Raw genomic sequence first — 15,436 nt, forward strand, 5'->3', positions numbered from 1 at the left:
ATTATAGCACATTGATTTTGTTAATCATCGGCTATTGGATGTCATACAATTGTGACACGGTCAAAGACGGGAAACCCACTACATTTTTCCATTAGTGCCAAGGGATCTTTTATATGCGCCATCCCCCAGATAGGATAGCACATACCACGGCATTTGATATGCCAGTGGTGATGCACTGGCAGACCTACACCCACACTAGTATCTGCTGCAAAACGTAAAATGACAGTTGCGCACAATTAGTTATTTATTTCGTAAACAGATACTAAATATATAAAATTTGGGTTTTGTGTTTTAATTACAGCGGGCGGGATTTAGCTCAGTGGGTAGAGCTATCACCCGAAATGTTTGCTTCGTAGGATCGAATCACCTCAGTCGACCCATTTTCTGATTGCATTTTCCCCGTCCTAACTAGAACCCCGTGAATGGAATAAGAAAGATCATGTCTGGGGAGGGGAATATGTTAAAGTTTGTCTTGTTTAAAGCCACCACTAGAGCATATTGAATCATGTTCATTAGCTGTTGGTAAGACTAACATAAAGTGTTAGAGAGGAAACCAGCTATACTTTTTCCACTAGGCGCTCGCTTGATGAGCGGTTGATCTTGGATCGATGCCCTTCGGTGGGCGCATTGGGCTATCTCTCGTTCCAGCCAGTGCATCACGGCTGGTATATCAAAAGTCATGGTATGTGATATCCTGTTTGGAATGATGCATATAACAGATCCCTCACTACTAACAGAGAAACGTAGAGCGTTTTCTATCTACAGATATGTATCGGAATTATCGAATGTTTGACATTCAATAGCCGATGATACTATAAAGTATTCTGGTATGAAATGTTTCCTGCTCAAAGACTAATATGAACATACTAAAAGAAAATGGTGTTTATCTTCCACTCGATTGAGATTAAAAACTTGAAACAGATAGTTTCATTTCTTTCTATTTTTGAATTATATCTGATTTCCTGTACTTTTAATTTAACCTAAATTTAGAAAAACCAAAACATCTGAAGAGCTTTATATATACACTTATATATACCTTTCTGTTTCTAAAAGAGATTTATAACAAGAATATCCCTTTTAAAAATGAGAAGAATTAATGTTATCATGCCAGTTTTATAAACCGTCTTTACATCTCTGTACAAAGCTGGACATAAATATCTTGATACTACCACATTGTTGAGCAATCCAAATATAAAAAAAACCCTGTTTAAAACAACAGAATGAATGAATGAATGAATGAATGAATGAATGCATGAATGAATGAATGAATGAATGAATGCATGAATGAATGCATGAATTAATGAATGAATAAATGAATAAATGAATGAATGAATGCATGAATGCTTATTTAACGACACCCTAGCACGATGAAACAACAGAGTTCATACATGTGATACCCAATTAATTTCACCAGTTTCATCATGTCATTTCAACATATCATTATAAGCTTTAGGATATCTGGATTTATCCATATATAACAATTTACACCAATATTTTATACAACGGCTAAAGTATTTCACACACACACACACACACGATCTCTACCTATTTCCCCAAGTACAGCATTTGATGACACTCTCTTTGAAACTCCTTAAAATCTTTTTGGAAAAGACAAAAAAAGTACTTTTTCAATAGATTCTCGATAAGTAAATCCCACATTTCAGGGTCATATAGTAAAATAGGAGCTATTTTAGTATCAAATATATTCTGAACAATACTGTATGATACTATAGGGCAATTCTTAAATACAGTACTAATACGAAAATAGGCTTTTCTGGCTGGAATAGATGGAGTCTCGCAAGCCTAAGGACATTTCAAACGAGAAGATAATGTTATGACAAGATACTTATAATATGACACAGGTGTTAATTGAATGCCCTTATAAAACCACTTCTCGTTACGTCTTAAGTACCCACCATTTCTAAATACAACTATATTAGATTTATCAATATTAACTTCTAATCCCAGTTTTACACAAATCTTATTTCGAACATCAAGCGGTTTTTTGCAAACTTATTACTGTATCATCAATATGTGCACCATAATCAGCAAAGAGAAACATATGATTAATATTTTCATTCACACAACAATCCTCTAAGATTGCTACTATTCATCTCATTTATAAATCCATTAATGAAAATTATAAACAAAACTGGACCTAACATACACACTTGACGGACAGCACTATATATTGTAAAGGGATATGTCTTAACATTCTTTACTCTAACACAAGCTTATACTTTTTCATACATATCTTTTAAAAGTGTTAAATATTTTTACCTTGAATACCCCTCATATGCAACACAAACAGTAACTTTTCACTATCTATCAAGTCAAAAGCTTCGCGAAGATTAATAAAAGCAACATACAATCGATGTCTAGGCTTTCTAGGGTATTTTTGACACAATGACTGAAGTGTAAATATATTATCTATTGTGGAGTAATCATTTCGGAAACCTGCCTGTGCTTCATGGATAATAGTATTACGTTCATGCCAAGTCCTAATCCTAGTTTCTAAAATAGAAGTAAATAAGTTTCCAATATTATTTAATAACGAAATACCTCTAAAATTATTTGGATCTGTAATATCTCCTTTCTTAAACAACGGAATAATTAAGCTCTCATACCAAGAATCTGGGAACGTACCACTATTTACAACAGCATTAACGAACATCTTTAGATATGGAATAATACATAATGCATTCTTTACAAACTCTGATGGCATACCATCCCCACCTGGGCCTTTACCTAACGTGAGTTTATAGCACTTCTTACTTCTTCACCATTAATAGCATCAACGGTAGAAATAAATATACTGGAGTCAACGCAATCAACAGGATCATGATTAATAATAAATTCATTTACCTCATCATCAAATGTTGAACCATGAAAAACACTAGGATTAAACAAGATTTAGAAATACGAATGTCATTTATCTAAAGTTGTGCTTGATTGTCTACTTTTACAAAATAATAGCGACTTTACCTTTTGCCAGAATGATTCACCATGCTTTTTTTTTAACAGAATCAATATCATTGAAGGGATATTCCTGAGTTGGCTGCATTGTAAGATGTTTCCGACTAACAAAATATGTCTACGATTAAATTTACATATTAAATACATTTTCTTGTTTAGAATGTCAGTGTCTGCACATTCAATGTGTTTCTGGTCGCCTTAATATTTGTGAAAAGCCCAAACTGGATTTTGTACGTGCGAAAAACCCCCAATATTTTAGGAAATAAGATAAAATGTTAGAACGATCAGAAACACATTTAGTATGCAAGCACTGATATTTTTATGCAGAAAATATATTTAACATGTAATTACAATCGTTAAAAGGTATCCGTTAGTTGATAACATCTTTAGTTATACAGTATTTTTTTATCGTGACATAATTTTCGAAAACATTTTTTAACATTATTATAAGCCGTCACATTTGATTTAATTGGGCACTTCCTAAGCATATTTAATAAGCGATGTTTATTTTGTTTAGCTTCACAACAATCTCTATCAAACCAAATAGGCTGTCCTAAATTATGTTCCTTTATAATAACAGAAGATCAACACTTCATATGGTCTCCAGCAAAACACAATAAATCAATTAATGAATGAGTGGCACTAGTTACATCTATATGCACTAAGTGATCAAACAAATCAAAGACAACCCGTGCCCTATCCGAGTGAAGCTCTTGTTGATTTGTTTTTTTTAAAGTATCATCAGACCACTTATATCCAACTACTGGGTCTGTAAGAATACATTTACTATGGTCAGTTCGGTAAATGTTAAAACACAGGAAACCGGGAGATGATCTGACTCAGTTCTAGAATGAACTATCATTACATGTAAATGGAGCCTTGTGGTGTTAACGTCTCTATCAAAAGTGCACATCGAACTTTGACTTCTCGGGACGGGAACATTATGGAACATTAAGTAGTAAAATGTACATTTCCGAGAACATTTTTATATTTAGATCGCGTAAAAATATGATATGTTGAACTAGAAATAATATACAATGTTGTATGTTTGGGTTGTTTGTTTTTTTGTGTTTTTTTGAGAATTTACTGGATTAGGGGTAGTTGACACCCCTACCGCGTTAACTCCAGCTCTGTACGTTGCACGACTGGTAATATCAAAGGTTGTGGTATGTGCTATCCTGTCTGTGGGATGGAAACATGTAGCAGGTTTCCTCTCTATGACTACATGATTTATAAATCAATGCCCTCTAGTGGTGTCGTTAAACAAAATTTTACATTGTGTCCACATCCCGTTGATGGGCCCATTGAACTGTTTCTCTTTCCAACCACAACTGGTCAAATGTCCCGGTATGTGCTATCATGGCTGAGGGAAAGGGCATAGAAAAGATCCCTTGCTGCATTAGGAGAAATGTAGCGGGTTTCCTCTGGTGACTACGTGTCAGAATTACCAAATGTTTGACATCCAATAGCCGATGATTAATTAATCAATGTGCTCTAGTGGTATCGGTAAACAATACAATAAAAAAAATAATCATCGGCTATTGGATGCCAACATTTGATAATTTTGACATATAGTTTTTTCGAGGAAACCTGCTACATATCTCCATTAGTAACAAGGGATCTTTTATATATTCCGCCCCATAGGCAGGATAGCATATGCAATGACCTTTGACATAGCAGCCGCAGGTGCACTGGCTGGAACTAGAAATATTCCAAATGGCCTACCGAAAGGGATCGATTCTAGACCGATGGCGCTTCAGGCGAGCGCTCTACCACTGAGTGATGTCTGACGTTTGGGGCTACGTTAGAAGAGAGCAGGAACCAGAGAGAGAGAGAGAGAGAGAGAGAGAGAGAGAGAGAGAGAGAGAGAGAGAGAGAGAGAGAGAGAGAGAGAGAGAGAGAGGGAGAGAGGGAGGGGAGAGAGAGAGAGAGAGAGAGAGAGAGAGAGAGAGAGAGAGAGAGAGAGAGAGAGAGAGAGAGAGAGAGAGAGAGAGATGAGAGAGAGAGCGAGAGAGGAGAGAGAGAGAGAGTGACCCTAGAGAGAGAGAGAGAGAGAGAGAGAGAGAGAGAGAGAGAGAGAGAGAGAGAGAGAGAGAGAGAGAGAGAGAGAGAGAGAGAGAGAGAGAGAGAGAGAGAGAGAGAGAGAGAGAGAGAGAGAGAGAGAGAGAGAGAGAGAGGAGAGAGAGAGAGAGAGAGAGAGGAGAGAGAGAGAGAGAGAAAAGAGAGAGAGAGAGAGATAGAGAGAGAGAGAGGGAGGGGAGGGAGAAAGAGGTCTTCTCCCTCTGCTTTTTAGGAGAGAGGGGGAGCTCGAGGGGAGAGAAGGGGGGAGCTCTGGGGGAGCGAGGGGGAGAGAGCCCCTCTAGAGGGTCTTGGGTTGTTGAGTGTGTGTGTGTGTGTGTGTGTGTGTTAAGATCATGTTACAATATCCTAGTACCTCATACACAACAGTGAACTAAACAACACTAACGCAGAGAGTCGTGTCTTAGGGTGTTAAGGGTGGTCGGGACGTAGCTCAGTGGTATAGCGGTCGCTTGATGCGAGGTCGGTTTAGGATCGACCCTCGTCGGTGGGCTCTTTCGGCTATATCTCGTTCCAGCCAGTGCACCACGACTAGTACATTAAAGAACGTGGTGTGTGCTATGCTGTCTATGGGATGGTGTATATAAAAGATTCCTTGCTAATGATCGAACAAAATTAAGCGTTTCCTCCCTAAGACTGTATGTCAAAATCACTGAATGTTTGTCATCCAATAGCCGACAATTAATAAATCAGTGGTGTCTACTCTGTTACATCACGAAATGTATTTATATTTCTATACTCATATCTCTATAATGTAATATCGTGTATTTATATTGTTAATACACATATCTTTATAATGTAATAACATTTGTATTTGTATTCATATATGTACCAAGCAATGTATTTATATCAGTATTATCCTCCCGTAAACCATCTTGTCAAAATCAGAATATGTATGTTCCTCTTACGCCGTTGCATAACGGCCTGAGTGTAATAAAGTTATGTTCTGTTCTGTTCCGTTAGTGGGACAGTCCTGAGTTTGTAGCAATTTAAAAGATGTTATCGACTAACAAAGACTGTTTAACGATTGTAATTACATATTTTTCTACATTAAATATCAGTGATTGTATATTAAACGTGTTTCTGATCGTTCTAATATCTTTACTAGGTTAAATTTCCTTTTATTTTCAGATTTTTTTTTCTTCGTACGTACGAAATCATTTGAAGACAAAATCCAGTTTGGTCTTAATATTAAGACGACCAGAAACACGTTGAATATACAGCCACTGATATTCGAAACCAGAAAATGTATTTCATATGTAAGTTTATTCGTAGATATATTTTATTAGTTGGAAACATCTTACAATGCAACAAACTCAGGAATGTACCTTTAAACAAAACACACTTTAAGTTCAGAGTGAAAAGAATAAAAAATTCTGAAAGTAGTATTGCTTATCTGTTTATTACAATTCAATTTAAAAGCGGTGTTCATAATTCTGAACTAAAACATATCACTGTGCTTTGAAAACCCTGTAAGCTATTATTTTCGTGACGATTAAATACAAGACTGAGCAGGCCCATGGGACCATGATGCAGTTGGTGTTAAAGGTGAGAAGGAAACATCCACGATTACAAACCTTCATTTTGTTCACTGCTGTACCAGTTGTTTATTGAAACATCGCATGTGAACCATACATGCTAATGTATTACCCTACAGTGTTCGAGGAAAACGGACTTAATGGCTTGCATAATTTATCAAAATTTAATGCAATTTTGATTCAGTAAACTAGACTTGGAGTGGCAGTCCTCTTTCTTCTGGTGGTGCAAGCGGGTCGAAATGCTCATTAATGACCTTCTCATATCCAGACTTTTTCCCAATATTGAGTGGGACGTAGTCCGGTGGCAAGGCGCACTCCTTATGCGCGGTCGGTTTGGGATCGATCCCCTTCGACGGGCCCATAACCCATTTTTCGTTCTGGCCAGTACACCATGACTGGTATATCAAAGGTATTTGCTATCCTGTATGTGGGATCGTGCATATCAAAAAATGCCTTGCTCAAAAATAGAAAAATGTACCGAGTTTCCTCTTTATGGCTGTGTCAAAATTACCATATGTTTGACATCCAATAAATCAGTGGCACGAGAATCAACAATCTGTAAATATTTTGTATCATGTTTTCAAACATAATCAGTTGATTCTGTCTCGATAATTTTTCACAATATCAGAGAAATATATATTTTTGTTCTCTCTTTAAATTTAGATGTATTTGACTTACAAGGTTTTCAAAGAGCATAAAGACTGAATGAACAAATTCAACGAAATATTTAATAAAGTCCTCTAAGTATAGTCCATTTGTCTGCTACAAAACAATCAGACATGATTTCTGCTTATCCGGAGAAGGTGATTAAATGGCGTGATTATTCACGCCCTCGTCTTGAGACTTCTCGTTGGACCTTCTCTTCTTGACAACCAACAAGACCACAATGCAGACGACAAGCAGCAGGATGATCACTACGGCAACGCCAGCCACAATCGGGGTTGTGACGTCATTCACAGAAACAGATTTGTTCTTCGAAGTGTCAGACGTGCCTGTAAAACGGTTAAATTAGTTTATCCTATAACGTACCCATGCTAGCCATGCAATAAACCCATGTGGTAAATATACAGAAGTTCACATACGTTGTTTTTGCTTCCTATTTATTGCAGGAGTTTATTTTGCGCAAGAATATATACTTATGTTCTTGTTCAAAATAAACGAGTGCAATAAATGGGAAGTGAAAACATCGAGCATGCACCTTCTTTTATGCTATTAACAAAACCGATCTTAATTTAATGTCATAACAACTCTATCTTAAATCTATGATTAATACGCCTTTCATAGATTTACTTCAAGTTAAGAATCATACTCTTCGGCAGTCTTGTGTAACGTGAAGTAATTTGTAAATCATATATGAAGTCGGTAACTAATGTGCTAACTGCAGTAAAAATAAAAATGGAATTCCTCATTTAAAAGTTCCGGTCCAGAACGCACGTATGTGCGATACAAGACAAATTCATCACACGGTTTGTTAATGTCTTTATCACTATAGAAAAAACCCCAATCAATGTGCTCTAGTGGCGTCATTAAATAAAACAAACTTTTTTTTTATAACTATAGAAATATTGAATATGTATGTAATAATTCAGTTTATTATATAACATTTAATGAAATATCTTAAAATATCAGTGAAATAAAAGTGGTATTTCACTCTAAAATGTGTTATCGTCACTGTAGAAAGTGTTATCTTCACTATAAGAAAGCCGGAACTATTTTTCTGCTGGCATTTAAAAAATAAAGGTAAATTGCCAAAAGTTGTGTAATAAATTGAAAATTTAATGTTTTTGTCAAATATGATTTATATCCCATCTCGTCAAGTTTGCAGTCATATCAACACTCGTTGGGCAAGCGCGACTCGTGAGATATGATTGCAAACTTCACGAGATGAGATATAAATCATATTTGACAAAACACATGGAATATCCTCTGTGTATTAACCAGGTTAATAATGGTATGCTAATTTGCAAGGTCTCTAGGTATTGTGCTCCTGTGGATGGGCCATTTCTTTACAAGCCAACATGACCTGTATACCTGAGCGCTAACGTGTTCAAAGATTTAGTTAAAATGCGTGATGTCAAACTAATTTGTGCTAACCGTGATGACGTCATGTTACCGATGGCGGCGACTTTAGTACAGTGATTTACTAAACATTTAATTAAGATGTTATTTTAGAAGTGTTATGGGGTAAAGATAGTTCGCTACTCGATTTTTTAATATGTATAATATCAACCTCGTCTAGTAAATCGGTATTTGTCTCGGCAGAGCTTCTACAAATACCGATTAACATAGACTCGTTTAATATGTTCCATATTAATAGATACTAGTGACGAATCCTCTATATATTCTTAAAGCTGTTCTAAAATAAATAATACCAATCATAACATATTTTGTGGGTGGATATAATAAAATATATTAATATTAAGCTACTCACTTATTGCCAAATGGGTCATTTAAAATAGGTTAATATCAAATCCCATAGACGAAAATAGTAGCATGTGGCTAAACCTCCTACCTGCAGCGTACCAATCGACACCGTTAAAGTGAATCAGAAGTAATTGGGGGTCAATCTGCTCAATTCTGAGATAATGGGTAGCATCTATGACTACACAAGTTCCGCCCGAAATTTGAGTACTTTTTTGACAGGTATCCCATGCAACGTGACACAGTGGTACCAGATGAAATAAAATTGCATACATTTTCTTGCCCAGAAAACTTTGTTCACAACCACCACACTCACATTTATCACCAATCACTTCGCTGTCAAAAGTTGGGTGCACCTCGAACTTTAACCCAGGCGGAAGTTATTTGGTTTAGTACCACCTTTAGAGAGACAAGATAAAACATGTTTATTTCAAGCTACTCTCTTTCTAGAGGCAAATACAAAATATATTAACACTCGCTTGTTTGAAAATATATATTATCTTGTCAAACTAGTGAGGCCAATCTCTGATTTCTTAAGGAAATCAAAATACTCTTGTCGATATATTCAGGTCATTCTCTGATTACTAGAGCGACATTCTAAAAGGAAATCAAGCCGTTCATTTTCCAATATCTTCAGGCGAGCATTTAAGTTCAAGTGGGACATTCTAATAGGAAATAAAACTACTCGCCTGTGATCATATTGACATCGGCATATGGGCCCGTGCTTATACAACTGTTTAGAGTCAAGACTCAAATCTGTACATATTCCATTGCGCTCTATTCTGTGTAAGTTTGGGCTTTCTAAGCTAGTCTTGGGGGAAGCAGTCCTCATATGGTTGGTGCAGGATGGAAGAAACACTGTGTTACGTATCATCCTAAGCACGAGCACCTGGTGGTGGATCATGGACGTCTTACACCCTTTGGAATCTGCCTTATGCAGATATATGATTTTGACAATATATTATGGTTTTGTTCCTCCGATAAAACGACGCATACAGTTTGTATGGTGTTGCTCTAACGTTAAAGTATCAGATTCTTTTGGACTCTTATTAGGACTAGACTCTAAATGTTTTACAAGCACGGGGCCTGGTTTCTAGAGGAACATTCTAAATGGAAACCAAGCTACTGTTACTGCTCACTTGTAGATTCGAATTCTGGGTCCAGGATGAAGATCGTCCTTCTAACTCTTTCATCAGAGAGTTCTGCTGATCGTCGTTTCCGACGATTCGATCCACTGCAGTCAGGCTGCAAGAAGAAGTTTGTTATGTTTAATGACACCACTGGAGCACATTGATTAATTAATCATCGGCTATTGGATGTCAAACATTTGGTCATTCTGACATATAGTCTTAGAGAGAAAACCTGCACTATTTTTTCAATTAGTAGCAAGTGATCTTTTTATATTTACAATTCCAGAGACAGGATAGCACATAACACGGCCTTTGATATACCAGTCGTGGTGCACTGGCTGGGACAAGACATAGGTGTACTTTCACAGAAACAGGAAAACACATACCTCGGCCTTTGACCAGTTGTATACATGTTGAACAAGAAAACCCCAGTTAATTGAATAGATCCACTGAGGTGGTTCGATCGTACGACGCAAGCAACACCAGGCGAGTGTTCAACCGACTGAGTTAAATGCCACCCTTTCAAGCTAAAGAAGATATACTCTTCAAAAGAAGAAACGCAAAACCACATTGTCGTAACATTTGGAGAATTGATTTAATTATTGAATGGTGAGTCCGATAATTACCAAATGTTGCAGGATTGTTCACAATTCACTCTAGTCCATTGTGAGTAAGTGATAGGACACACCACCAAGGTCAAGGTCATCTGGAGTCAATACCGGGTGTGGCCTCCGCGTGTGTTGACAACTGCCTGGCACCGCCTGCCCATTGAAGCAACCAGAGTACGGATGACGTCCCGGGGGATGGTGGCCCACTCGGCCTGCAAGGCTGCTGCCAGCTCGGGCAGGGTCTGGGGCTGTGGATGTCGCTGTTGGAGGCGTCGGTCCAACTCGTCCCATAGATGCTCAATTGGGTTCAAATCCGGTGATATCGATGGCCAAGGAAGGACATTAATGTTGTTGTTCTGTAGGAAAGCCGTTGTGAGACGTGCTGTGTGAGGCCTGGCGTTGTCATGTTGGAACACTGCGTTGGCGTTGGCCATAACTGGAACGATGTGTTGCCGGAGGATCTGGTCAATGTAGCCCCGTGCATTCAGGTTGCCCTGCACGTGGACCAGGTCAGTTCTGCCAGTGTGTAAGATGGCTGCCCACACCATGACACTACCCCCGCCGAATCTGTTCACTTCCTGCACGCAGTTTGCCGCATAACGTTCACCACGACGCCTATACACGCGACATCTTCCATCATGACGTCGGAGCAGAAATCGGGACTCGTCACTGAACCACACCTGTCACCATCGCAGTTGAGGCCATTGTCGATGAATCTGGCACCACTGCAGTCGGAGTCGACGGTGTTGTGGTGTTAAGATGACACCTCGAACTGGACGTCTGGCACGAATTCCTACCTCACGTAGGCGGTTCCGTACGGTCTGGTCGGATATCCTGCGCAAACCTGGTATTGCTGCGGCTGTGGAGGTGGCAGTAGTCAATCGTTCCCGAAGCTGGCGTACCCGGATGTAGCGGTCCTGCCCGGGGGTAGTGACCCGTGGTCGACCGGATCTAGGGAGGTCACGTGTTGATCCATGTTGCTGGTAACGGTCCCACAGTCTGGAGATGGTGCTTGGGGACACATGGAATGCCCTGGCAACGGCCGTTCTGGATTCGCCTGCGTCTAGTCGGCCGATGGCATTGTTTCTCTGCGGTTCACTGAGACGTGGCATGTCCTAGATTGTCAACTGTCGGCCAGATACAGAGGCCAGGCAAGCGAACACCCTGCACTTTTATACTGTCGGTGTTCATGTTGCACGTGCAGACAACGCACGTGCAGTGGTGACATGGTTTGCACGTGGCTGCGTTTTTGCGAATATTCACATTTTGGAACTTTATTGTACAGTAGCTGCGTTTTATCGAATGTAACCGTGGGAATGTGTTTGGGACATGCAATGACCTTATATTCACAAAGCATGAACCGGTAGGAAACATAAAATCGGAGTTATAACCCATTTGTACCCTTTTGCGTTTCTTTTTTTGAAGAGTATATATTTACTGTTTATGACTGTAAATCGTCAGCCCAACCTTATTACGATTTTTCATATACCTTAGACAGTCCCCAAGCAGTATGTAGATAATTTCACCTTAGATCTGGCTAACTGAATAACATCTGTGTTTGCTATGGGATGGACATCTTTAATAATGTTGTTAATAATTTACAGATTGAAGGTTAGCTTATACACACGCGTAGGTCTTCACAGCAGCTACAACTTTAGTGATTATACTAAATTATAATTATGTGACATTGAGGTACAGTTTATAAGAGTTTCGGAAATAAACTGACTAATTTACCATGGACTTCATCTTTACCGACAACAACTCCTTGGACGTTTTGTCATGATCAAACTTAATGAAAGACATGGGTTCACTGTCCATTTCTGCATGATTAAACTCTGTAATTAGCAGTAATTATTTTTTCGCAATCACCTGCTTATATTGGTGTGTGTGTGCAGACAGAATGTCAGCGGTCAAAATTTCAGTGGACAAAATATCAGTGGTCAATATGTCAACGGACAAAATGTCAATGGTCAATATGTTAATGGTCAAAATTTCAATGGTCAGTATGTCAGTGGACAAAATGTCAATGGTCAAAATGTCTACCATTGATGTGGTACCTGGGTCAAAATGTCAATAGGAATAGCGAACCATCCTGATTTATTCAACATTACAGTCAGCGGGACAACACAAGGCGCTAATATGGGGGTAATTGGATCACCACCTTCCGAATGCGCTGGGCCCCGTGACACTGTTATACGTGAATATTACAAACTATATATACTGTTTGCCGTAACCTATAGCATATAGTCTTTATCATCACGGACGGAAAAAACCCAAACAACAACAACATAAACAAAAACAAAAACCCAACAAAACTAGGACTTATATTCCCACCAGACTTAAATTCCTTTTACACCGGTGAACTTACTGCCGGACACTCCGCGGAATTGTTCCCGGTGCACACTTTGACCGTGCAGTCTATCGAGATGGCGTTGTTATGGTTGAACTTGAATGGGCGCATCTAGAATACAACTTGGTTGTTAGTATCTCGAGTTGGATCCTGTTCCATCAGTTTGCCCACCTCCTCAGACGGACAGCTGAACAGACAATAAAAGAAAGGAATGTGTGTTTAACGACACCTCGGCACATTTTAAACTACAAGCATTTGTTGTCGAAAATACTGTTATTAAGATACTTGATTTAGACAGTGAGAGGAAAACAATGTTTTCGTAATGCAATCTTAATATAGTTTAAATGCAATAACAGCAGTTGATTTTTTATCTGTACTTTCCTACAGACAGGACAATACATACCATGGACTAGATTTGGTTGGGAAGGGGAAATACATAGTGTATCCATCAATTCGTTTTTTATCGGGGAGGGGAGGGGCGGGGCGGGGGAGGCATCCAACGGCAAATGGTATCCCAAGCAAAGCAAGCGCTGTCAGTGAGCTACGTATTGTCTCTGGTGTAGACAAAGCAAGCGCTGTCACTGAGCTACGTAGTGTCTCTGATGTAGAAAAAACAAGCGCTGTCTCTGAGCTATGTATTGTCTCTGGTGTAGACAAAGCAATCGCTGCCACTGAGCTACGTATTGTCTCTGGTGTACACAAAGCAAGCGCTGTCACTGGGCTACGTATTGTCTCTGGTGTACACAAACTGAGCTACGTACTGTCTCTGGTGTAGACAAAGCAGCGCTGTCACTGAGCTACGTACTGTCTCTGGTGTAGACAAAGCAGCGCTGTCACTGAGCTACGTACTGTCTCTGGTGTAAACAAAGCAAGCGCTGTCACTGATCTACGTATTGTCTCTGGTGTACACAAACTGAGCTACGTACTGTCTCTGGTGCAGACAAAGCAGCGCTGTCACTGAGCTACGTATTGTCTCTGGTGTAAACAAAGCAAGCGCTGTCACTGATCTACGTATTGTCTCTGGTGTAGACAAAGCAAGCGCTGTCACTGATCTACGTATTGTCTCTGGTGTAGACAAAGCAAGCGCTGTCACTGATCTACTCGTGTAGACAAAGCAAGCGCTGTCACTGAGCTACGTATTGTCTCTCGTGTAGACAAAGCATGCGCTGTCACTGAGCTACATATTGTCTCTGGTGTACACAAAGCAAGCTCTGTCACTGAGCTACGTATTGTCTCTGGTGTAGACAAAGCAAGCGCTGTCACTGAGCTACGTATTGTCTCTGGCGTGGACAAAGCAAGCGCTGCCACTGATCTACGTATTGTCTCTCGTGTAGACAAAGCAAGCGCTGTCACTGAGCTACGTATCGTCTCTCGTGTAGACAAGCGCTGTCACTCAGCTACGTATTGTCTCTGGTGTAGACAAAGTAATAATGGTTCTTATTCAATAATGTCACTGATGAAAACTGGTGTGTGTATGTATGTTATGTGTATGCATGTATGGAAGTATGGATGTATGAATATCTATATGCTGTATGTATGTCGAGGTTTACGTTAGATACTGAACGCACTGGCGCAGGGGATAATTAAATAATTTCTGGTCTTACAATTGTTCCCTGCCGTTGCTGGCACCGAATCGCCCGCAACGTGCAGACTTGCCACGATACCTGTTGATCTACTGAGACATCCATGTATGTATGTATGTATGCAATGTACGTATGTATGAGCAGACTGACATACTTGGTCGGACACATTCAGGAAAATGTGTATCGATCAGAACCACATGTGGTATGGGAACTCTATGAATAGCATATTTGACATGTGATACTAATAGTGTTGTGAGCTGCTATCACCAACATGTTTTCAATAAGCTTCATAGTCTCCTTGTTATCTCCCGACTGACCGTTAGACGCCTCACATTGCATAACTGTTAGTGTAGCAGCTGAAATATGAATAATTATTAATTTAAAACGAAGTTTAGATGACTGTTTCATCATTTGAACACCAAACATTAATGTACATGCATTCTGTAATGAAGTAAATGTATTACAGCCTTCTATAAAAAAACATTAATTACATACATCTATAATGCTTAGAGTCACCTAGCTGCGTTTAAAAAAACAGGCTTCGTAAATTCTACCCACAATATTTAATATGTCTGTTGATTTGACAGAATTGTTGCCTCTTCTTAAACAACCATTGATCCTTCGCAGAATAAGAATTATATTGTTCTCCATTCCGTTAACAGACATGGACCGACTCCAGAGTAGTATACTGGAAAGTGAGGCTAACACCAACAACACCCTTCAGTATAACCTGAACACTGTAGTATTAGAC

The 15,436-nt window shown here is 39.1% G+C and overlaps 1 protein-coding gene across 1 annotated transcript in view; it reads right to left on the bottom strand.

Moving 5' to 3' along the window:
• Positions 1 to 6,438: 6,438 nt before the first annotated feature.
• LOC121386565 (EGF-like domain-containing protein 1) overlaps positions 6,439 to 15,436 on the bottom strand; it is a 344,832-nt gene continuing 335,834 nt past the window's right edge. Inside the window, exons 7-10 of the mRNA XM_041517511.1 lie at positions 14,957 to 15,041; positions 13,121 to 13,289; positions 10,154 to 10,259; positions 6,439 to 7,585 (exon numbers count right to left, since the gene is read on the bottom strand). Coding sequence (XP_041373445.1) covers positions 13,214 to 13,289; positions 14,957 to 15,041 — 161 coding nt within the window. The 3' untranslated portion in view covers positions 6,439 to 7,585; positions 10,154 to 10,259; positions 13,121 to 13,213. The remainder of the gene's footprint in view (positions 7,586 to 10,153; positions 10,260 to 13,120; positions 13,290 to 14,956; positions 15,042 to 15,436) is intronic.

This window comes from Gigantopelta aegis, chromosome 12 (assembly GCF_016097555.1).
Source record: "Gigantopelta aegis isolate Gae_Host chromosome 12, Gae_host_genome, whole genome shotgun sequence".
Classification (NCBI taxonomy): Eukaryota; Metazoa; Mollusca; class Gastropoda; order Neomphalida; family Peltospiridae; genus Gigantopelta; species Gigantopelta aegis.